We start from the raw sequence: 25,583 nt of genomic DNA on the forward strand, positions 1-25,583 counted from the left end.
CTACTTGGCATTTTGCGCAAGGTTTCCTAAACATCGAGCTGTTGCACCGAGGTCATACACTTGAAAATACAAGAGCAAAGACAGGAGAGAAGAGCTGATACTTGGAGATGTGAAAAGAAAGGTAGAGAGGAACTGGAGTAGAGGGGATGATGAACAGACAGTGAGAGACAGGGAGACAAAACGACAGAAAAAAAGATACATGTGAGGAGTGATGAGGGAAAGTAGGGTAAAAAGGTAAATGCGTGACAATAGCGAAGACGTGAAATGAGAGAGAACGGGTGTAGCAAAGACCGGAGAGAGAAGCAAAGACAGGAGAGAAGAGCTGATACTTGGAGATGTGAAAAGAAAGGTAGAGAGGAACTGCAGTAGAGGGGATGATGAACAGACAGTGAGAGACAGGGAGACAAAACGACAGGAAAAAAAGATACATGTGAAGAGTGATGAGGGAAAGTAGGGTAAAAAAGGTAAATGCGTGACAATAGCGAAGACGTGAAATGTGAGAGAACGGGTGTGTGAACAGGAAGAGCGGCCGGGAAACTGAAAGTACGGCCGGCCAGCCATGATTAATTAGGGGAGGAGAAGCCACAGAGCGCACGCTGGGCGAAGCCCTTTGATGTGCTGTGCGGGCGTTAAAAAATGCAATTAGGAGGGAGGGAGGCTGATGCGCGTGCTTGTTTGGTCACGTGATTCACGTGAACTTAAAGAAAACCGCACCAAGAAGCCCTTGGTTTGACGAGGATTTTGAGCACATGAATTCTCGCTCCGCTCAATGCGCCTGCGCGCATTGATAGGTCGCGAGATCTAAAAAATTGAACACTGGGGCAATAAAGGCCAGAGCCTATCTAAGAAAGAACAGGAGAATCTAAAATCCCTAAAAAGAATACAAATCTGGTTATCATATCCGTGGATAAAGGGTGAGCAACAACCATATATTAAATACTGACCCCGCCAAAGTACTCCGGATGGAAATAAGACACCTAGTTGAAGAAACCAAGAGCCATGAATGGTTTGGCAATAAACGAGGCTGAATTCCTGGTGGTTGAGAATCGCAGTAGACCAGATTTTCACACACTACCTTAAATACATATACAACGATATCCCTCATCAGGTTGTCAAATTGTACCTGAAGTAACGTCCGTTTTATAACCAATCTTTTACTACCGTCAGAGTGCCCATTCCTTTTGATTACACATTGTATTTGGTGGGTTACCAGCGTTCGGCAACTAGACTGCTTTTATTATGAATGTTCGGCAAGAATGCCAGAGCGTCTGTGACGTGTTACTGAGATGTGCATTGTTATAATCATAACTGCTCCGTGTTGCTGCTTGTGTTCTTAAAGTGGCTATGTGTGATGCATTTTAAGAACCAAATCAAAATGAAAATTTCCCCATTTAACATTAGCATTATTGTGGTAATATCCTACTTCTCTTTCTATGTTGGAGTTTTAACATGTCATTGTTGGAATTCTCTTATTTGTAGAATGTTACCCATGTAATGGAGAATGTGTTGTGAGCGGTGTTCTAAATCAGAGAAGCGGTTGGGGCTGATCTGATTTAGACGCTTTGCTCTGTGCTCCAGTGGGTCCTTGGATTTAACTTAAATAAATCCTTACTTTTAACCTATACTGCCTCCTCCGCATCTTTACAATGGCGACGAGGTTCTTTTAAATATTATTGGACCCACTGTGATTTTAAGCGTCTTTTAAATCTTTTACGAATTTATTTAAAAGAAACGGACTTACGCTGCAATCCTGTTCAGGTGCTGTTTGTGAAGCCTTTTAAAGTGATACTTTTCTGGAAACCCTAAGGTACTGTAAATTTTGAACAATTTGTGGATTTTCAGTCGCTTTTCGCTAAAGCGTCTCTGTGGCAGTTGATCTTATCGCGCTCCTGCCTCTTTCCATTTGATGACGTCCGTGATTCACAACGGACTTCTGGGACGTATTGTTCTGCTGAAACGCGGCGCATTGAGCACGCAACGTCGCTGCCATTTGGGGTTGACACGCATCACTGAAACGCAGCGCATCACGCAGCATAGCGGCCATTTTAATTATTCACTATCAGCTGTTTTCTTTCATCGGCTTCATTTATACAGCATAACGACGTTCTTTTAGCAACGTTTTAAAGCGGCAACCTGATGTTCACTTCTACTTTTGAAGAATTTTAGCGGCGAATTCAGTGATTCGCTCACTTTTATTTCAAGTTGGTAATTCATTATATGTACTTTACAACAAGCGGAGGTGTGGTAAGCTGGAGTCTTCTACGTTCCTTTCAGTACTTCAGTCCTGTTCACTTGCGCTAGTTGCAGTTATTACTTCTGTGATCTGCACACAATTTAAATACAGTTCTTTTACTTCAGTCATTGAGAAGTGCATATTGCTATTTTATTTCTACTGTGATTCTACTGTGATGTGCACACAATTTTAAAACTGTTCCTTTTCTTCAGTGATGTGCAAACTTTACCTTTATTGAGAAGTGCATTTTGCTGTTTTATTTCTACTGTGATCTGCACACATATAATATTGCAAATGTATTCATTTGTTTTTATTAGTGTTTGAAATGGCAGCATCTCAAATCTGCAATCAACCTTCCATATTTTTACAAATACCAGGCAAACCAAAACTAAGGTGGAAAAAATGGTTTGACACATTTGAAAATTACATTGTTGCAATTGATGGTACTAAATTTTCTGCAGAGAGAAAGAAGGCCATTCTTTTCAGTTGTTTGGGAACAGCTGCCATTGAGATTTTCAAGAACCTTATACCCATTGCACCACCAGTTGAAGGAGGTGATGGATGGAATGTTTTTGTTGAAGCTGTTGCCAGACTTGAAAAACAGTTCGAAGATGAGCCTAACGTTATGATTGAAAGACATTCTTTTCATAAGAGGAAACAGCTAGCAGATGAATCTGTTGAGGATTATATAGCGGCTCTGAGGGTGTTAGCTGCAAATTGCGAATGTGGTGCCTATGTTGATACTGCTTTAAGGGATCAATTTGATTTTAATTGTGCAGCAAAAAAGGTACAAGAACGACTCTTAGCTTGTCGCAATCCTACCCTGGCAGAAGTAATTGATTTGGCCAAAGGGATTGAAAGATCTATTGAGTCTTCTTAAGTCATTGCTGCTAATGAAAACAAGTGTACTAATGATGCCTCTGTTTGTGCTGTTCAAATGCGTAGTAAGAATAATTTTCAGTCTGGTAGAATTTTAAGCTGTTTTAGGTGTGGTTCAAAGGCACATTTGGCGAATTCTCCAGATTGTCCTGCTCTCAAGAGAAAATGTACTAAGTGTGGTAAGATTTGCCATCTTGCATCTTCTTGTAGGATTCAAAGGAAGGGTGGTAGATATGACTCCGCTGTTTTCAGTGTTTCTTGTGTTCATGATGATTTGGAGAATTTGGTCATTACTATTTATGATGATTCCTTTGACAGTCACATAAATAGTGTTTCCCTTCCCTTCAAAGCTCCCTTAGGGATAGTTCATGTTGGGAAAATTGCCTTTGAAGCTAATTCTGACTCCGGTTCGCCTGTGACCATTTTATCAGATGTTTTCTTTTATGAGAAATGGAAAGGTGTCAAACTGGCCAAATCTGATATTAATCCTAAAGCTTTTGGTAATTTTAAGATCAAAATGCTAGGCTTCTTTGAAGACTCGTTAAAATTTGAGTCCCGTGTCATTTTTACCAAAATTTATGTCGCAATTGATGGGCAGAACATTGTTGGATGGTATGATCTTGGTAAGCTTGGCATTAATTTATGCCCTGGATCTGATCATCCTATTCAGTTGAGAGAAATGCCTGTTCACAGTATTTCTTTAGATTATCCTATTTCTCCTATTCTCAATAAGTATAAGAATGTCTTTGAAGATGTTGTGGGGGAGGTCAAAGGCTTTTCACACAGGATCAAACTTAAAACAGGAGCTTTACCTGTTCAACATAAAGTTCGCATGGTACCGTTGGGTGTGAGAGACAAGCTTAAGTCGCATTTGGATGGTCTCTGTTCTCAAGGTATCATAGAAACTACTGATAGCTCTGAATGGGGTTCGGCTATCGTTATTGCTCTTAAAAAGAACCAAGAAATTAGGCTGTGTGTAGATCTTCGATCTCTCAATAAAAACAATTTAGTAGAAACATATCCTTTGCCCAGAATACAGGAAATGTTGGCTGCTGTAAATGGAGCAATTTTTTTTTAAATTATTGATTTAAAGGCAGCGTACTATCAAGTCTCTCTGGATCAGGATTCTAAAGATCTGACGGCGTTTATAACTCCGTTTGGGTTATTTAGATTCTTGAGGATGCCTTTTGGCCTGGCATCGGCTGCCAGCGTTTTCCAGAAATTAATTGAAAATTAGTTCTATGGTGTGAAAGGTGTCCAGTCTTTTCAAGACGACATTTTAATTTTTGCAAAGTCTATTGATGAACACAATGTCACTTTGGAAACTGTCTTAAAAAACCTTAGCAGCAAAGGCATGACTGTGAGCAAGGAGAAATGTAAATTTCTTGTTAAAGAAATTGACTATTTGGGTCATAAAATCACTCAGGAAGGGATTTTTCCTAAAAAGGACATCATTAGCAGGGGTGTGGAATTTATTAAAATATCTACATGTCCATGGGGCAAGTTGCTTCATAAATCTACTTGTCCTTTAACAAAATCCACTTGTCCCTTTGGTGCCATGTGGTTTGTCAACAAATTATGGCAGCAATCTCATTATATAAGAGCTTATATAGACTCTCTGATTATGCCAGTGCTCATACCATAGTGGTTCTTGAATGCTGGCAATCCCTTTATGTTGCCACATTTCTGCAGATCTAAATACTGGGACTGAAGGTAGTGGTAAGCAATGGTTCCAGGGTTGGAATGCCCTTTAAGTCTGTGCAAATCTACTAACTTGCATGTTTTAAGGATTTTCAACAACTCTTCTCTAATCTTTTCCAATACTGAGAAATGTTGGAAATTTACTCCTGACAATGGCAGACGTAAACCTTCTTCCAGAGTTGGGAAAAAAGTGGTTGATGGGAAAATGACCTTGCAAACACTCTGGTTTTCGCATGAGCAAATCTACATATGCATATTTGGTCACGATGAACTGCAGTTCACAAATTTTTCAGGAGTACATTTCTTGCCCTACTTTTATAAATTCTTGTAAATTCACGAAAGCCATGCAGCTGCACTTAATAAAAGGATATATACCAAGGGTGCACTTTGAGACTTTCTTTAATAATAGGACCCCTAATTTGGTCTGGCGTTAACCACAACCTTTTGCGTTTATTAAAATTCTCTCTCCCTCTCTCTGTATCGGCTGGCTTCACTGTAAGTGACGGCATTAAGCTCTTTCACACGGAGTAAATTGGCACACAAAGTAGTTTTGTTCAGTGACAGTAACTAATGTGGCAGTGTGTGCTTTTTTAGACCAATTCTTTTTGTGCTTTTGCCAATGTTTGTTGTAATGGTGAGGCCCCGGCAGCTCTCACATCAAGAAGGCTTTACAAAAACCATGCCAAAACAAGGCACGTATTGGCAAAATTATAACGCTGATACTAGTTTCAGACCTACTGGCTTTGCCAGTGCTTGTTTATTTTTATGTTTCTTATAGTCTTATTGAAACTGGTTACACTGATTTTCCAATATGAATATTTTTGCGAAATACTAGCATGCATCAACACATTTTACTAAATGAAGCTGCAAAGAAACGGTACCTGAAATTTCATAGTAGTTTAGCAAAATGTTTTTTTTTCCTACTTTCATTTTTTTAGGAACATTTTATATTGAAAGCAAAGAGTCCTTAATCTTGCTCTCAAGCTTCTGAAAATATTTGCATCTAATCAGAGAGCATACTGGGATCATTATGCATAGCCTCATATTGCTAAACTTTGAAACCGTGAGTACACATTTTCATACTGTAACCACTGTCAGTAGTGCAGTCAGAACTTACATTTACTTGGAGCGCTCCCCCTAATAATAAAGGCTTTCAATTAATGAACCACGAATACAATCTTGAACAGCTTTAACATAGGCACACAAATAATGACCTGACTTCAGGCTGTGCCCTTCCCTGGCCCTTAATGTGCTACTGCAAACTGGCAGCCAAAGGGTTTGTGCTGCAGGGGGTTGGGCCTACTTGTTCCAAGGACAAAATGCACATTAAAACTTGTTGCCCTTGACCCCAAACAATATGTCCTGGGCGTCGGGCTTTAGGAATTCCACATCCCTGCATTAGTAACCTTGAAAATGCCAGTAAGCCTCAGGACAAGGATGCTTTACGTTCCTTTCTTGGGTTAGGAGAATACTACGCTAAATTTGTTAAAGGATATGCTTTGGTTGTCGAGCCTCTTAGACAATTACTTAAAAAAGGGGCTAGATTCATTTGGACTGATGTTCATGATTCTGCTTTTCAGGGTGTCATCAAACTTATCGCCAATGCCCCAGGTCTTAAAACTTTTGATCCTGAGGGGGAAGTCTTTTGTAACTGTGGATGCCAGCGCAATTGGTTTGGGCGCTGTTTTCACGCAGATGGTTAATGGCAAGGAGAGAGTTATTTCATTTATTTCAAGGGCTGTTAGAGGTGCTGAGATTCATTATAGCACGATCGAAAAGGAGGCTCTTGCCTGTGTGTGGGCTGTGGAGAAGTTGAAGAATTGTTTGTGGGGTAGACCTTTTGTTTTGGTGACAGACCATAAACCGTTAGTCTATATGATGGATGGCGTCAGGAGTGGTAGCGCTTCCTCAAGGTTGGTTCGGTTGATTGCAAGACTGCAGGAGTTTAACTTTGAAATTCAGCACATTCCTGGTGGTAAGAATTTTGCTGCTGACTGTTTATCCAGGTTGCCTCCACTTGGTGATACCCATGATGAAGTCACTGACCTGCATGAGTGTGTTGTGGCTGCTGTGGAGTCGAGCAATTTTGGTATTGATGTGAGTGAATGGAATGATCATGCTTGTAAAGATAATTTATTAGCTAAGGTCAAGTCTTATGTGGTTAATGGATGGCCTTCCATTAAAAACATTGAATCTTCTCTGAGGAGTTTTGCACAGGTAGCGCACGAGTTGTCCATTGAAAATGGTATTCTGTTGAGGAATGAATTATTTGTTCTACCTGGTAGCCTTAGAGAAAAGATTGTCAGGTTGGCACATTCTGGACATCCTGGTGTTTCTGGTACAAAGAGGTTCCTTAAGTGTAACTATTGGTGGCCTGGAATGGATTCTTTTGTCGAAAAGTTTATCGACAACTGTGCCGTTTGTGTCAGGTCTGACAAGCATTGGAAGGTGTCCACTGAACCTCTGTCTGTTTGTGAGGCTCCTACTGGTCCGTGGGAAAGGCTTTCTATTGACTTTTCTGGACCCTATGATTGTCCTGGCATGGAGAATAGATTTTTAATTGTCCTGGTTGATGATTTTTCTAAGTGGTTACATTATTCTTTTGAAGAGCATCCTAGTACTGATGTTGTCATTGGTTTTCTGGGCAATGTCTTCAGAATTGAAGGGGCACCCATCTCAATTAGGTCTGACAATGGGGTTCAGTTCACCTCTAGTAAAATGGGAGCGTTTCTTAAAAAGTTTAATGTGTCTGCTAAGAGGGCTCCTCTTTATAGTCCGCGTTCAAATGGTCAGGTTGAGAGGGCCAACAGATTTTTTAAGGAGGGGATCCAAGCTGCTTTGGAGAGTGATTTGGATGTTTTTGACTTTTTAAAAGACAAAATTTGAAGTTATCATCTCACTCCTAATACCAGTACATGGTTTCTCCTTTTTGTCTTATGAGAGGCAGACAAGCTAAATCTTTATTTTTACCTCCATTAACAAACAAGAGCTGTTTGTCTGGAAGTTTTGAGTCCTCTATCTCTAAAGCTAGGGATAACATCACCTCTGCACGGTTGTCTGGAAAATCTTATCATGATGGGTTTCATCATTGTAAGAGCAAAGTTATAAATGTCGGTGATTGGGTCAGAATTGTTAATCCCTCTCACACTCCCAAAGGTTTGTCCAGGTTCAGTAAGCCCTTCATGGTTGAACAAGTTTCTGATTCCTCTGTTTTTCTCAAGGGCAGAGGGTGGTGGTGTAAAAGTTCTGTGGTTGTTCTTAAACCTGGCTAAGAATTTTTTTTTTTGATAAAAAGGGAGATGGTGAGGATGATGTCTGGTTTGATGACTCCTGTGATTCGTGTCCTAGTCCATTACCTGAGGACTCATGTGATTCGTGTCCTAGTCCATTACCTGAGGACTCATGTGACTCATCTCCTAGTCCATTACCTGATCCTGTTTTGGATTCACCTGTTCCTGTTGATGATGCTGTTTCTAGTTTTCCTGTTCTAGATTCTCATGTTACCCCCAAGAGATATGTTAAGTTGCCCATGAAATTTGATGACAATGTTTTGGATTAATTCTTCTTTCTTTTGTTTTACTTTTCTTTTGTTTATTTCATTTTTATTCTTTTTTGTTTTTCTGTAAAAAGGATACATGTGGTAATATCCTACTTCTCTTTCTATGTTGGAGTTTTAACATGTCATTGTTGGAATTCTTTTATTTGTAGAATGTTACCCATGTAATGGAGAATGTGTTGTGAGCGGTGTTCTAAATCAGAGAAGCGGTTGGGGCTGATCTGATTTAGACCCTTTGCTCTGTGCTCCAGTGGGTCCTTGGATTTAACTTAAATAAATCCTTACTTTTAACCTATACTGCCTCCTCCGCATCTTTACAATTATGACTATTTGGCTCTGATAAAAGTGCGAGTTATAGTTCTTTCTTTCTTTTTTCCAGGCAGTGGCAAGAAAGTGTCTCATTGAAAGAGCTCCAGCGCAGAGGAGTCTGCCTGTTCAAGCTGCAAGTAACCAACCAGAGAACTGGACTTTACGGGCGACTGTTGGTGACATTTCAATCTCGGACATTTGATGCAGAAGCCGTGCTGCCGAGCAACAACTTCGGCCCCGGTTTGTACTTATTCACATCTTTGGAAATGGCCCATGTCCTGTACTAGAGCCGCACAGTCGCCTTTCAACATAAAGCAGCAAAAATGTGACTAATGAGATTGAAGTCTGGTAGTTGTACAATGTGATGGTTCCAATGTAAGGCGTGTTACGTTACTTCGCATACGTCCTGCTTCTTCTGTTTCCCTTTGGATTTGTATACAGGCGGAATGCACATGCGGATTACACTTCTCTTGCACATATGGAAACACCCTGTGCCTCGCAAAAGTTCCCCTTTCTGAGTCTGACTGCAACACCGCAGTTCTCGCTGAACTCGTGCAATCACCAGAAAGTGAACTTCAGGAAGCATTAAGCATTACTAAGAGAGGGCTACACAGGTTGATCTTTTTCTCTGCAGGCTTTTGTTTGGACAGAATGTTAGTGGTTCTGCTTTAAATAGTGCTTGTACTCAGGGACGGCTGGAATTATGTGACAGGGAGCACTAAATTGTTTAACAGTGTTGAATAAATTATGCACCGAAAAAAGGAAAATTATGCAGTGTTCACAACCCCCGGTCCCTGCCTACTGAAGAGACTAGCTTACACTGCAGACTAGCTAAAGGCGCTACAGCCTGCCCACCCTAGATTATTGTTCCTGGGGTGAGTACCTCAGACTGCAATAATTGTAACTATGCATGTTCTATTGAGATAAATAGTAATGCTGGGAATGCCTGGCACTCATTTGTAGCCAACGGCACTGAGGTTTCACCCACTATGGGGTATCATACCTGTGAGTCCCCTGGAGGCTCTAGTCTGACAAGAGAATTTCGGTTCTTTAGTGCCGATAACACCTATTTAATATTTTATGGGATTCTCAGCCCAGTGATCTATTTCTTACGGAGACATTGCTGCATGAGGGCTCTTCACAGATGTAATTGTGGCTCTCCCACCTAATTTCGCTATAGCTAGGAAAGACATACAAGACAGGCATAATAGGACAGATTTGGGGGATTATGGTTATTTAAAAAAATTACTTTCAATGTAAAATTGAAACTTCTCTGATCCCTGACTGTGAAGCTCTTTGCTTTGCTCTTTCACTTACACCGAAATACAAGTTTCCGGGAGTCTTTTTTTTTTGGTCCTGATATCCGACAATCCAAAGGTATTTGTTACGGTGCATGTTAGGTTTAGAGAACATAATATACACACAAATCCTGGCGATGTTCTCTTGTCTTGATACACCAACTATAAATATATATCATTTTTGAGGTAATCAGTGATCCCCTCATACCTCCAATTGGATTTGAATGTCTTAATCCCTGGACCATTTTAATCCTATTGTTAACTATGTAAGTGTTAGACCCGTCTGCTTCTTAGAGTCCCCTCACCACTATGATTTATTTTGTTCCCCTGTACCTCCCAAAATTTGTCGCTTTTCTTGTCTACCAGGACTTTTTGTGTGTTGCTTCAAGGGGCTAGATGTTCCTTGACCCTGGTTGCTCACCAGGTTTTTGGCAACCAGTATGTATGACCCTAAGGTGGTGGACACCCTTTTTTCCCTCATGTGAGTGACTCCCTTTGGAGCCTCCGTGAAACCTGGCCTTTTGAGGTTTTGGCGCCCTTTTGTTTGGCACACATTCCTGACAGGAATTTACTTGTTTTCCACAGGTACACAAAATGGCTGCTCTAGAACCCTAATACGGTGGCTCTGAGTGACCATAAAGCACCTCAGAAGTGCCATGTTATTGTCACAGCCAGAGAAGGTTCTGGAACCTTCTAGCTCGTGCCAGCACCTCAGGGCACTGGCTATATAAGGACCAGTCCCTGACGGCCATTTTGGATTAGCTGATTCCTGACCTGACCTTAGCAGAGACAGGAGCACTTAGACTTGACCCCAGATTGACACCTGCCCTGTTGACCCCTGAGGCGCTGGTAGCGCAGGCAGTAGAGTGACCAAGGTTCATAGCGTTGTCCCTGACTGGCGTTCCAGTCAGCCTCGTGTGAAGTGACCTAGCACCTACAGCGCCTGCCCAGCGAGTGCCTTTACTGCCCCAAAGACTGTGGCCGAGTTCGTGTGCCTCCCCCCCGCCCCCACCCCCCCCCCCCCGGTGGTTTATCGTGACTGATTATACGAGTCGCGATGCGAGAGCAAGTTCGCCGCGATCACGGAAAGTGCCCCCCCTTCGTGACAGGCGCCTCCAGCCAGGAGCTCGGACGTCTCCGAGCCCCATCGGTGTAGAGCGCCTCCTGTGACAGGAAGGTGAGGTGGTGCGCCGGGGCGGGGAGAGGCCGGCCTTCATTGGACGGGACTAGCGTCTCTGCCCTCCTCCGAGACCCGGGAGTTGATGCTGTGGGCGGGAACCACCCCGAAGAAGGAAGTCGGAGGGAGGTCCGTGTAGCCCTGGGAACCCCGTCGCTGAAGCGAGGAGAACTGTGCCGATTGAATTGTTCCCCGACTGCAGCCGTAGTGAGGTGGGGTGCACCGTTGTAAGGAACTGTGAGCCGGCAGTGTTTAGAGCAGTGCGAGGATTGTGCGACGCTGCCGACAGCCCCGTTCGTCAGTCTACAGACTTTGAACTGGTGCTGCCGAGTGCTAACGATATCTGGAAGCCCCCCGCAGCGCGCCTCTGCTCCACCGGCAACAGAGGTCTTCCCCCGGTGGCTGCCGATAGAGAAATGAAATGCTCACTGTGTCTCCTTGCCTTCTAGATTAACGCGCATACACTTTGGTTGTTCCCGAAAGCAATTCTGAACCCAGAAAGCCTGTATGCCTTGTTATTCCAGTCAGCACAAACTGTAAGAGTGAATTTTCCTTACTGTAACCTTGGGTAAATGTATTGATTCTGAAATTAACTAATTGGTGGCAGCGATACCAGAACAAACAAGTGTTTGAAAAGTCAGAACGAACCAGTATTGATTCTGTGTGCAAATGTGAAACCTATCTTATGGGTTCTCTATATTGATTCATATTTATCTGTGATATTTATTCTATTTATTGACACTATTTATTGACCAATATCTATTTGTGGAATCTAACTTATTTATTTATATTATTTATTCGTGGCATTATTTATTCTTACATTGAGACCCAGAAATTTGTACTGCAAGGAATGGAAATGTGCTTTTGAACTTGAACCTTTTTCCCTCACAAAGGACTTTTATATAAAGGAATCGTATTTTTCTACAACAGTGGTGTGGTGTCCTTCTTTTTAGTGTGGTTGTACAGGGGGTTATTATTGGGTCTGAGCCGGCTTAACGCAAAAGCCTTCACTGCCTTATCACTTGAGCCAAGCTACCCCCTTTGTGCTGGGCTTGCCCATCGCAGGTCCAACATAAAATTGGTGCTCAGCGGTGGGATTTCACGAGCCGTGCTTGTTTAGACCCCATAATAATTCAGTGTGCGCCACAGGTACACACCCGGAGTTTTCTCCCAGCGGCCCTCCAATTAAAATTTTTGTTTTTTTCAAATTCTCTTCTGGAGGTGGGTGGAGGTGATCCTCAAAGTTCCTATCCTTATAACCTACTTCGTGGTGGTTGTCCACACTTTTCACTGGCAAGATGGAATTCGAAATGTCAGAGCTGGAGACCTATACTGTGGCGCAGCTCAAGGATTTCTGTCAGGAAAGGGGAGTGTTCGTTAGGCGAGGGGCCAAAAGAGAGGAGCTCCGCATTAGTCTGCGAGCCTGGGTGGAAGCGCATCCGGAGGGAACGGTAGAGGAGGAGGAGTCTGACAGAGGTACTGTCATTGAGAGGAGTGCAGAAGATCCCCCGGGCGTGGGTGAGATGCTAATCAGGAGGATGGAACATGAGCTCAAGCTACGAGAGCTCGACCTCAGAGCCCATAACATCACTCCGGATGGTGTCGAGTCTAAGGAATTTGCCAGGGTGTCCAGGCCTCACTTACCCCAGGACGTGGTCGCCAGTTACACCGCTGGAGACGACATAGCCAAATGGCTGGCAGCCTATGAGGTCTCCTTAAGAGCCCATGGGATCCATGAGAAGCATTGGGGTGGTGGATTATACCGTTACATACCTCCAACAGGTAGGGATGTCCTTTTGGCCCTAGACCGGGAGGAACAGGTAGACTACCCCGCCATGAAGGTGGCGCTCATCAGAAAGTTTAGGTTGACCCCGGAGAAATACCGGCAGAGGTTCAGGGGAAGCCACAAGCTGAGCTCACAGAATTGGGTTGACTTCCTGGATTATGCCAAGAAAGCCCTGGATGGGTGGGTCCAAGGTAGTGAGGTGGAAGACTATCGAGGGTTGTACAACCTAATGCTCAAGGAACATCTACTCGAGAAATGTCTTCCCGAGCTGAGGCAACACCTGGTAGACAGCAAACTTACTTGCCCCCGTAAGCTTGCTGAGGAGGCAGACATTTGGGTAAGTACCCGAGTGTCTATGAGGGGGACGGGAGGAGAATCTCAGAAGTCCGGACAGGGTGCTCCCCAGAAGAAAGAGGGGGGAGATAATAAGAAACAGGAGTTCTCCAAAGGCCCCCAAAACAACTTTAAGGGGAAAAGCTTCCTTGCCAACTCTAAGGCTAGCCCGCAGAAGAACCCTAATCCTGGCCAGAGTCAGCAGCCAAGGGTTATCCATTGCTTTGAGTGCGGTGGTATTGGACATTATAAGGGAGACGTGAAATGCCCAAAGAGACCACCCCCTCCCACTGGAGGAAAGTCCCCGGGAGTCGCTAGTGTAGCGCTCGGGGAGGAGATGCCCTTAGTTAAGGGGAGGGAGTGGGCGGGTGTCACCTTAGTGTCCCTGGGTGATCGGGAGAGGGTTCCTAAGATCCAGGTGCCCTCAAATACTACCAAGTATGGGCAATGGGTCACCATCAATGGCCATAGAGGGGAGGCTCTGACAGATACAGGAGCCAGCATGACTATCGTCAGGAGTCATCTGGTGTCCTCAGAGCAAGTGATTCCAGGCGTACTTCATCCAGCCGCGATGGCTGACGGCAGAATGAGCCACTATCCTGTGGCTGAGGTTCCCTTTGAGTGGGGAGGGGTTGCAGGTTCACTTCGAGTTGCCGTAAGCCCCGCCGTGCCAGTCGATTGTCTGCTGGGCAATGATATGGAGCACAATACTTGGAAGGAGGTGGAATCCCGGACTCATTCTGAGATGCTGGGCACACCTGATTGGGCCTGTGTGAGTACCAGGTCTGAGGCTGCTCGAGAGGAGAAGTCGCGTGGGTTGGAGCCTGGAACAATAGCCCACCCAGCTGCCGATGAGGGAGCATCTCGAGGACAGGAGGAGCCTGCCTCGATGTCCGAGCCCCGTGAGACGGATAGGCCACCGGAAGAGGTGGACCCGGAGTCCGCGGAGGAGGACATGGTTCCGTTGGAGGAACTGCCTATCCCCGCTGAGTGGCGAGTGGAGGGAGGTCCATCCAGGGAGGAACTGAGCAAGGGACAGAGGAAATGTCCCACCCTCGAGGGTCTGAGGCAACAGGCTGAAGCCCAGGCAGCAGGTAACGAGTCTGGGAACTATCATGTTTACTGGGAGGATGGTCTCCTCTACAGTGAACCCAGGGCGCCAGTGCACGGACTGTCACGGGCCCTGGTAGTCCCACAGTGTTACCAAGCCTTTCTCTTAGAGTTGGCTCATAAGATTCCCTTGGCAGGACACTTGGGTCAGGACAAGACCTTTGCCCGGCTTGTCCCCCACTTTTATTGGCCTCGAATGAGGGTGGCGTCCGACGCATACTGTCGGTCATGTGTGTCATGCCAAGCCAGTGGGAAAACAGGGATGAAGCTGAAGGCTCCCCTGGAACCCCTTCCTGTCGTTGGCACCCCCTTTGAAAGGGAGGGCATCGACATTGCTGGGCCCCTAGATCCACCGACATCATCCGGTCACAGGTTTATCCTGGTACTGGTGGATCACGCCACAAGGTATCCAGAGGCTATACCTCTGAGAACCATTACTGCACCGGTAGTGGCGAAGGCCCTGATGAGGATCTTTACCCGAGTGGGATTCCCCAAAGAAGTTGTGTCTGACAGGGGGACCAACTTCATGTCAGCGTACATGCGGGCAATGTGGAAGGAGTGTGGAGTGACCTACCGGTTCACCACTCCTTATCACCCACAGGCCAATGGTCTTGTGGAAAGGTTCAATCAGACCTTGAAGGGTATGATCATAAGTCTACCCGAAAGCCTGCGGAGGAAATGGGACGTCCTCCAACCCTGTTTGCTCTTTTCCTACAGGGAAGTGCCGCAGAAGGGAGTGGGTTTCAGCCCCTTCGAGCTTCTGTACGGGCACCCTGTACGTGGACCTCTCAGCCTGGTGCGGGACTCCTGGGAAAAGTCTCCCCGGAAAGTTCCTCAGGATGTGGTGAGCTACAAGCTGGCCTTCTGGAGCCAAATGGCTAAGTTGTGGAAGAAGGCTTCTGACAACTTGGAAGCCAGCCAGGCAGTGATGAAAGCGTGGTATGACCACAATGCTCACCCAGTGGATTTGGAGCCTGTACAGAAGGTGTGGGTGATGGAGCCTGGAGAGCTGAGCGCCCTCCAGGACTGTTGGACAGGCCCCTATGAGGTGTTGGAAAAGATGGGCAAAGCTACCTATTTGGTGGGCGTGAAGACCACTCGGCATCCGCATCGGGTGCTACATGCCAACCGCCTCAAGCCCCACGACGAGAGGCCCGAAGTCATGCTGGTAATGGTGACTGATGGATCGGAGGAAGAGGACACTGAGCCTCTCTCCGACCTCTTTGCGTCTCAAGAAAAGGATGGGTCGGCGAAGGGAGTGAAAATCTCGCCATCTTTGACTTCTGAGCAGCAGGAGGAATGTCGCCAGGTCTTGGGGTCATTCGCTCCTCTGTTCTCCCTTGTCCCGGGTAAGACCCACCTGTGTACACATGATGTGGACATAGGAGACAGCCCACCTGTGAAGTCCAATTCTTACCGGCTGTCTGACAAGGTGAAGGCCAGCATCCGAAGCGAGGTAGCTAGGATGCTGGAGCTCGGAGTCATTGAACCTTCAAGTAGCCCTTGGTCCAGCCCGGTGGTTTTGGTTCCCAAAGCTGCCCCACCCGGCACCACACCAGAATTGCGGTTCTGTGTGGACTACCGAGGACTGAATTCAGTAACCAAGACCGATGCTCATCCGATCCCTCGGGCGGATGATTTGATTGACCGGTTGGGAGCTGCCCAATATCTCAGTACCATTGACCTCACTTCAGGCTACTGACAGATTCCCATGACTGATGGAGCCAAGGAAAGGTCAGCCTTCTCCACACCTGATGGACACTACCAATTCTGCGTTATGCCCTTTGGGCTCAAGAACGCTCCTGCCACATTTCAGCGGCTGGTGAACACGATCCTCACCGGGATGGAGACTTTCTCTGCTGCCTACTTGGATGACATAGCTGTCTTCAGTAGCAGTTGGGAGGATCACTTGCAGCACTTGCAAGCCGTTCTCCAGGCCCTGGAACAGGCTGGCTTGACGATCAAGGCTAGCAAATGTCAGATTGGGCAGGGGTCGGTAGTGTACTTAGGTCACTTGGCGGGCAGGGGGAAGGTGCAACCCCTTCAGGCGAAGATTGAGGCAATCATGGCTTGGAAACCCCCCAAGACCCAGACTGAGGTCCGAGCCTTCCTGGGCCTCACAGGTTACTACAGACGGTTTGTGAAGGGGAATAGCACTATCGTGGCACCCCTTACAGAACTCACGGCCAAGAAGCAACCCAGGAGAGTCATCTGGACGGAGGCTTGCCAGTGAGCCTTCGACACTCTGAAACAAGCATTGTGTAACGCTCCAGTTTTTAAGGCTCCGGATTTTACAAAAGAGTTCATTGTCCAGACAGATGCATCCGACATTGGCATTGGGGCGGTGTTATCGCAACTCAATGAAGAGGGTCTGGATCAACCCGTGGTCTTTCTGTCACGAAGACTGCTTCCCCGGGAACAGAGATGGAGTACCATTGAGCTGGAAGCTTTTGCGGTGGTCTGGGCACTGAAGAAACTGCGCCCATACTTGTTTGGTTCGCATTTCCTTGTTCAGACAGGCCATTGACCCCTTCGCTGGCTCATGCAGATGAAGGGGGAAAACCCCAAACTGTTGAGGTGGTCTATCTCCCTACAGGGAATGGACTTTCGGGTGGAACACCGACCCGGAGCTGACCACGCCAGTGCAGACGGTCTCTCCAGGTATTTCCGCCTTAGTGTTGAGAACTCCCAAGGGGTTGGGTAGCTCTCCCCACTTTCAGCTGGGGGGGGGGGCGCGTGTTAGACCCGTCTGCTTCTGAGAGTCCCCTCACCACTATGATTTATTTTGTTCCCCTGTACCTCCCAAAATTTGTCGCTTTTCTTGTCTACCAGGACTTTTTGTGTGTTGCTTCAAGGGGCTAGATGTTCCTTGACCCTGGTTGCTCGCCAGGTTTTTGGCAACCAGTATGAATGACCCTAAGATGGTGGACACCCTTTTTCCCTCATGTGAGTGACTCCCATTGGAGCCTCGGTGAAACCTGGCCTTTTGAGGTATTGGTTCCCTTTTGTTTGGCACGCATTCCTGACAGGAATTTACTTGTTTTCCACAGGTACACAAAATGGCAGCTCTAGAACCCTAATACGGTGGCTCTGAGTGACCATAAAGCACCTCAGAAGTGCCATGTTATTGTCACAGCCAGAGAAGATTCTGGAACCTTCTGGCTCCTGCCAGCACCTCAGGGCACTGGCTATATAAGGACCAGTCCCTGACGGCCATTTTGGATTAGCTGATTCCTGACCTGACCTTAGCAGAGACAGGAGCACTTAGACTTGACCCCAGATTGACACCTGCCCTGTTGACCCCGGAGGCGGCTGGTAGCGCAGGCAGTAGAGTGGCCAAGGTTCATAGCATTGTCCCTGACTGGCGTTCCAGTCAGCCTCGTGTGAAGTGACCTAGCGCCTACAGCGCCTGCCCAGCGAGTGCCTTTATTGCCCCAAAGACTGTGGCCGAGTTCGTGTGCCTCCCCGCCCCCCCCCCCGCCTCCCCCCCCCCCCGGTGGTTTATCGTGACTGATTATACGAGTCGCGAGGCGAGAGCAAGTTCACCGCGATCACGGAAAGTGCCCCCCCCTTCGTGACAGGCGCCTCCAGCCAGGAGCTCGGACGTCTCCGAGCCCCATCGGCGTAGAGCGCCTCCTGCAGTGACAGAAGGTGAGGTGGTGCGCCGGGGTGGGGAGAGGCCGGCCTTCATTGGGCGGGACTAGCATCTCTGCCCTCCTCCGGGACCCGGGAGTTGATGCTGTGGGCGGGAACCACCCCGAAGAAGGAAGTCGGAGGGAGGTCCGTGTAGCCCTGGGAACCCCGTCGCTGAAGCGAGGAGAACTGTTCCGATTGAATTGTTCCCCGACTGCAGCCGTAGTGAGGTGGGGTGCAGCGTTGTAAGGAACTGTGAGCCGGCAGTGTTTAGAGCAGTGCGAGGATTGTGCGACGCTGCCGACAGCCCCGTTCGTCAGTCTACAGACTTTGAACTGGTGCTGCCGAGTGCTAATGATATCTGGAAGCCCCCCGCAGCGCGCCTCGGCTCCACCGGCAACAGAGGTCTTCCCCCGGTGGCTGCCGATAGAGAAATGAAATGCTCACTGTGTCTCCTTGCCTTCTAGATTAACGTGCCTACACTTTGGTTGTTCCCGAAAGCAATTCTGAACCCAGAAAGCCTGTATGCCTTGTTATTCCAGTCAGCACAAACTGTAAGAGTGAATTTTCCTTACTGAAACCTTGGGTAAATGTATTGATTCTGAAATTAACTAATTGGTGGCAGCGATACCAGAACAAACAAGTGTTTGAAAAGTCAGAACGAACCAGTATTGATTCTGTGTGCAAATGTGAAACCTATCTTATGGGTTCTTTATATTAATTCATATTTATCCGTGATATTTATTCTATTTATTGACACTATTTATTGACCAATATCTATTTGTGGGATCTAACTTATTTATTTATATTATTTATTCGTGACATTATTTATTCTTCAATTGAGACCCAGAAATTTGTACTGCAAGGAATGGAAATGTGCTTTTGAACTTGAACCTTTTTCCCTCACAAAGGACATTTGTATAAAGGAATCGTATTTTTCTACAACAGTGGTGTGGTGTCCTTCTTTTAGTGTGGTTGTACCGGGCGTTATTATTGGGTTTGAGCCGGCTTAACGCAAAAGCATTCACTGCCTTGTCACTTGAGCCAAGCTACCCCCTTTGTGCTGGGCTTGCCCATCGCAGGTCCAATAGTAAGCTTAAAGCATAACTAGCAAGTGGTTCCCATACATTGGCCCTCTTCACAGTACTGACTTGACCAATGACAGACCATTCACTCTTAGTTATAAGCCAGACCTATTGGCATTGCCAGTGCTTCTTTCCTTGATTGTGTTGAATGGAACGTGTACAACAGGGCCCTCATTCCCACCTGTATTTTTCTTTTTCACTTTTCCCCCTTTTTTGTCTTCCTTACTACATTTCCCTTGCATATCATATGCTTCAGTGCTTGAAGCTGTGTCTTTAACATTTTGCAACAACTAACTTGACCAAACACTTTGTTCCTTCTTCTTTGGGGGCAGCAATGCTTAAATTGTGCCGGTGTTTTTAAACACCAACACATATTTATGAGAGTACACCACTTGGTGGCTCTCTAAGCCTATGCTTTGTGCTCAGTACAAGTGTTTCGCTATTCAGTGTAATAAAAATGCTAACACTCGATTTTCTAGCCATCCCTACAGCTTGGGGTGACCTGTGGTAATCAAAAATGTCACACTTTTGTATGTGTTATGGTTAGTAGGCCATGCTGGCACTGCCATTCTGCAGCAGTAGCAGGAACTATGGGTGGTGCCCGCTGCATTGCATTTTGGGACCTATCACTTATGTTTTTTCAAATTAAGCACTAGGGAACAGTCCTCTAGTTAATGTCTTCTCTCAGTGTACTGTAATCAAGAGAGCTTCTCGAGAACCATTAGTCCCTTTTGCTGAGCCATACTGAGGCATGGAATTTCAGACCCTTTTTCTCCCTGGAGGCTATTTAGTCGGGGCACGTGCAACAGATGGAAGTAGCCTCAAGCACAGGATTGTAAAGCCGCTGTTCATGCGGCGTCCAATTAGGTTTCCTGTCCATTATAGGCATTTTAAGGATCAAGCATTAGCCTACAGCACAAACCTTAATGCACTGTTTTGAGTGATACTCCCTGGCTGGGTCTCCTGGACTCACCTAATCGCAACACCATGGGATTTATAGAGTCTTTCTTTTCAGGTGGATCTTAGCAAGCCATGTCTTATTCAGGTTGCCTTGTGCAGATGAGCCCACCTCCTCCTCCAGCGAGCATGGCCTAAAAGTCCAATTTAGGCAAGGTGAATCAGGCTTCATTCATATGCCAGTGATTGAATCAACATCCTGCACGGTACGACAAGGACTTAGAATCAGTCTTGCCCTATGAGTTGAGAAACCTGCCTTGACCAAATAAAAAAATGAACAACGCCCTGTAAGGCTCTAGGATAAGTTCCAGCAAGATTAGAATACATGCAGGGGATTTCAGTCTTTTTACCATTGGTGGCTGCCTTAAAGTTCTTATTGGTGATGGTGCTTTCTTAAGCTTTGTTGCATTGGACTATGAAATACATGGCCCTCTTCTTTGCTCAGCCTCCCCTGGAAAATACTTTAAGGGAAGCATTTGAATCCAGGGCATTCCCTGTCATGTCCGTACAGGAGTATTTTAATGCCCTTACTGAATTGGCAGTGTTTGTGCTCTTGATATCTTTGGTGTAACAATACTATTTGGCCCCTCTTCTGTCAGTAACGGTGAACCTCCGGGAGGACCATATTACCAGCTGCGATGGCAAAGGTGGTACAGAATGTATGCCTGACGAGAAATTCGTGTGGTAGTTGTGAAGGAACTCAAAGTTTTATCCATCTAAACCTCTGCTATTATATCTTCTAATGAATACATTTATGCCTTAATAGTCTCATCTTAGTCCTTCAGAAGCCTTCACTCTATTTTGAGCCACGTTTTATAAAACACTTTCAGGGTCACGGAACTATGAGCCAAGATCAGCTAAGGCTAACTGTAAATACAGAGCATCCAAGGACTATTCTGTTTTCAAATCTGGGTATCCTTTGTGATGGTGCTTATCGATGATATATGTATTAGTAAAGGCATGAAAGTCCCTGTACTCTGTGGGAATTGGTACCATTCAACCCCATTTTCAAGCCCATTCAAGGTCAAGTTTGAGGTTTTTTTGTCTTCCTGCTGACGCATTAGGGTCACTTGGACTGAGGTAGCACTCGGAGGCTATTACCCCCATAATAATTGGTGGTTAGTACCCTTTCATTATGCAGTCAGGAGACTGATGGTTTGTGGGAGATTATTTGATTCTGCAGAGACCTTTGAACTATACCTATGAGAGAAGGTCTAGTGAAAAATCCAATCAGTCACTATGGTTGTTCACATTGCTTTAAGTGTGTGTTATGAATGGGGCACTCTGTGTGTGTCCATGCACTATAGAAGTGGAGTCCTCTTCCAGGACGGTGTGGTAGCAGCACAACTTGAATGTCGCCCTTAAGTCTCCTTGCACTGGTGGTCACTGTTATCAGTCTGATCATTTTGAGAATCTACTCTAGTCTCTATCCTGGATGTTTCCCTAGAACGATGTACTGACTGCAGTCTGCCCTGGCTCGAGAGGAGCTCAGCAGCATCAAAGCCTCCGTGTGGTGACAGCCCGACCATTTGGTTCCTCCCTTTAGTGGAGAAAATGTGGCCTACTCTGCAGAACTGACTTTATGGCTTTTGAAGCTGGCACACTTTAGTGGTGCTGGCTTTCCAGAAGGGCCCTCAATTTCAGGTAACTACTGGCCTACCTGATGACTTCATATGGATTGATGCAGCAAAAGAAAAATAGACCTGTTTCGAACTCAATGGTATATAACACACCTAAACATCAAAATTTGTCCAGCTTCTTTTTGCCAAGCCAGTTGACTTTGAGGTGGTGGGCTATTGGGTAATAGGTACACACACTGCAGCTTTGACTCATGTTCATTAGATATTCTTCTTGGGATCCAAGCTGCTGATAAAACTAAGACAAAGGACAGCCCTGTCATAGTAGCATAGACACATTGTAGCAGCCTTTTGATTAAGTTTACTTTTAGTCACCTGGAAGTAGTCCGCAGGGTTACCCAAAGACTGAATCTGAAACGTATAGGCCCACATTAGTTGCGAATAATGTGTAAATGTGTGGTGCAATTTACTGATTTGTAACTGCATATGATTAAGGCACTTTGCCGAAACGTGTCATGCTGACCCAGCAAGAATAAACTAATCTTCCTGACCTCCCCGCTGTGTCCCTGCGGTTCCTTCTTTGAAGAAAGCTTTGTGAGCATGTTTGGGGTGCTAGCCCCTGGTGCGCCTTGGGAGACCCGTCTAGCAAGCGGCTGGTGCTTCAAGGGCAAGAGGCTTCCTCATTGTTTTTTTTCCAAGGGATTGGATTTGCGCCAGCCCACCGCATCCAAGAACAGCAAGGCACTGCTGTGTATCTACAGTCTGTGATTACACGGAGCGACCTGGATCATGTACTGGAGTCTCTGGTACGGCAGAACTTGGAACTATGTGGTTTAGGCTTCTGGGGACTAAGGAGAAGAGTTTCTGTGGCAGGGACATCAGGACATTTTAAACTGCACCCATTTGCACGTTGTTAGATTTCTCCAGCACTCACTATGGGTTTTAAAAGTCGACAAGAGCAGCTTACTGTTTGGCCAAGATAATGCCTTCTGGGTACTGTAGTCTGTGTAGGAAGGCTATAGTGACACGCTCAGGATCAATCGACTCAGCTGGACTCCCGCCAATCGGGAGCAAGATGGGACACCTGAAAAGTTGTTGGTGCATTTTACTGATTTTTAACGGCATATGATTAAGGCACTTCGCCGAAACGCGTCATGCCGACCAGGCAACAATAAACAAATCCTCCTGACCTCCCTGCTGTGTCCCTCCAGTTCCTTCTTTGAAGAAATCTTCGCGTGTGTATATATATATATATATATTTGGCCTAAACGGTGAAACGCGTCTGTCGAGGGGGCAGGGGGTCTGCCAATAAATCTTTTGCTGCGAAACACCGACTTGGAGTGTCGTCTATCTTTCACTCTGTGAATACGAGTGTGTGGCAAGTGTATAGTGTATATATATGTATAGGTATATATATATATATATATATATATATATATATATATATATATATATATATATATATATATATAATATATTCACTGAAAAAAACCATAGGTTTCAAACATGTTATAGTTAGCTGGTGGACATTTCACTCATACAAAACCATTGAAATTCCCCCATTATAGTTAATTCAGCTAAATATAACATGCGTGCCCGCAATGCACTGCTGATGACGTCACATATTATATCACTCATGACATGGTCAGTGACATCACTGATGACATCTCAAATGACATCACTGATGACATCATCCAGTGAATGTGTGTCTTTCTGAAAAATAAATATGTTTTAAATATGTATATGTAAAGGTCGATGGAAGAAAAAATGTGTAAATTTTTTTCAAATTCTTTTTATTAGCAGTATCATTGTGCACTTTACATGTTATATCAGCAGAAACACATTGCAATCATTTTTAGACGTACACATACTTATATCGAGTGTCAAAGCATCGTACAATCTTTTCGTTTTGATTTTATCATATAGCCCAACCTTAGATAAACTAAACTCCCCCCCCCACCCCCACCCATTCCCAGCACTCTGTTAGGTATATTTGAAAATGCATATTACATGGCTACAACTGGCACTGTGGCATCTTGTGTTTCAATGAATCACTGCACACTTGAGGACGGTATATCTTATGTGAAGTCTATTAGTTCTGCCTGTGCACCCAGATCTGTCAGAAACTGCCGAGGTACGTGGCAGCATTGCCCCCTGGTGATCATGTTGACACTCCTCTTGCCTCTCAACTTCTACTCAACTGAGAGCTCAGAGCCCGAATCTGGGGACCCTTCTGCCTCGAAAGCCCCAAGTGTTGTATTCCATTCCAGGGAGGATAGGTTCTTCCTTAAACCTTTATGCTCTTCTCGCTGTAGCGCCTCGCCTTCCGCCTTCCCCCATCGTATTACCTCCGCCCTCCATACATCCGGGTTCGGGGGTCTAGCTGACTTCCAGCGCATGGTGATTGTACGTTTTGCTAGAAGCAAGGCTAGGTCTGTGAATCGGGTGGTGACACTTTTTTTACGCTCTGAAGGTCCAAGCCCGAGTATGGAGTAAGTTAGAGTGGCATATGGCTTGGACGGTGCCAGCTTAATTAGGGCGTCATGTACCGTGTTCTAGTAGCACCCCAGTTTTGGGCAGTCCCATAACATGTGTATCAGGCGCGCATTCACCATACTGCAACGTGGGCAACTATCAAGTGTGGTAGGGAACATTACGTGTAAACGGTGTGGCGACAGGTAAGCCCGGTGCGAAATCATGAGTTGTATGAACTTAAATTTGGGGTTCCTGGAAACTTTTTTGGGGAATTTGAGTATACGTTCCCATTCCTTATCTCTGAATGGCCTACCCGCGTCATCCTCCCATTTTGTTCTCAAGGGTTGTAAAGAGACCGCCCTCCCAGTTCTTATTCAGTTTGTAATCCATTTCGTCAAATGGCTTCCCGTTCCCATGAGGTATTGCATCGTCAATAGGGGGTTCGTGGGGGGTTCTGTACCCGCGGGCGCCCATGTCCTTGCTATGTACCCTCGCACTCGAGCATGTAAGAGGAATGTGCCCCGTGGCACGCGATGGGTCTCGCGAAAGTCCTCAAACGACATACCCTGGCCATCTGCGAACAGGTCTCCTATTTGTGTGACCCCCGCTTCCTGCCACGCAGTAAGTGTCTGGTTCGAGAGCAATTCCATGCCTAGCGTGACACTCAGAAGTGGTATCGTGGGGGCATACGAGGACGTCGGGGATGTGTACTTTACTGCCCTCTTCCACTATGCGAGTGCTAGTCGTATTAGTGGATGGGTGTGTCTAGGGATCTCCGCCCCTGGCAGCAACAGGGCGTGGATGGTCCCTTTTGACCATTCCGCCTCTGACATGCTAAGTTCGTGTAGGTTGCAGCCCGCCAGCCAGTAGGCCAGCCACTGTAATTGGCAGGCATAGTTATATGCTCTAAAATCCGGTACACCCATTCTGCCTGACGCAGAATTAAGCTGCAATTTGGACAGACTAATTCGTCTATGTCCCGACCCCCATATCAGTTCCGTTAGTGTTTTGTTCAACTTTTGGAAGACAACGGCTGGGACCACAAATTGTAGTCCCGTGAAGTAGTAAATCAATCGCGGTAGGACTACCATTTTAGATATGGCTATTCTGCCTGCCACCGACAGTGGTAGTGCAGTCCAGAATTTTACTTGCGATTTTAGTGTTGCAATGGCCTTGCCTAGGTTGCCTTCAATCATGGCCTCCGCTTCCCTATATATTTGTATTCCTAGATATCGGAAGGTGGACTCTGCTATTTGGAAGGTGTGTGGTGTGAACAGCAGCGGGGTATTTGCTCCTGTGTCACTGAAGTGGAACCCATATGATTTAGGTTCACTGATAGTAAGGCCTGAAAGCGTACGAAAATCCTCGAAAATATTGGGAATAGGATCTAGGTCACCTCTCAGGTCACGCAGGTATAGAATAATATCATCTGCATAGGCTGAGACCACATGTATCGTGCCTGCCCTCTGTATGC

General features: G+C 45.9%; 1 protein-coding gene across 2 annotated transcripts in view; it reads left to right on the top strand.

Annotated features, from left to right (window-relative positions):
* IGHMBP2 (immunoglobulin mu DNA binding protein 2) overlaps nucleotides 1-25,583 on the top strand; it is a 335,240-nt gene that overhangs the window by 21,426 nt on the left and 288,231 nt on the right. For both annotated transcript variants that reach the window (XM_086957844.1, XM_086957845.1), the window contains exon 2: nucleotides 8,749-8,918. In XM_086957844.1, coding sequence (XP_086813970.1) covers nucleotides 8,749-8,918 — 170 coding nt within the window. The remainder of the gene's footprint in view (nucleotides 1-8,748; nucleotides 8,919-25,583) is intronic.

This window comes from Lissotriton vulgaris, chromosome 2_1, assembly GCF_964263255.1.
Source record: "Lissotriton vulgaris chromosome 2_1, aLisVul1.2, whole genome shotgun sequence".
Taxonomy (NCBI): Eukaryota; Metazoa; Chordata; class Amphibia; order Caudata; family Salamandridae; genus Lissotriton; species Lissotriton vulgaris.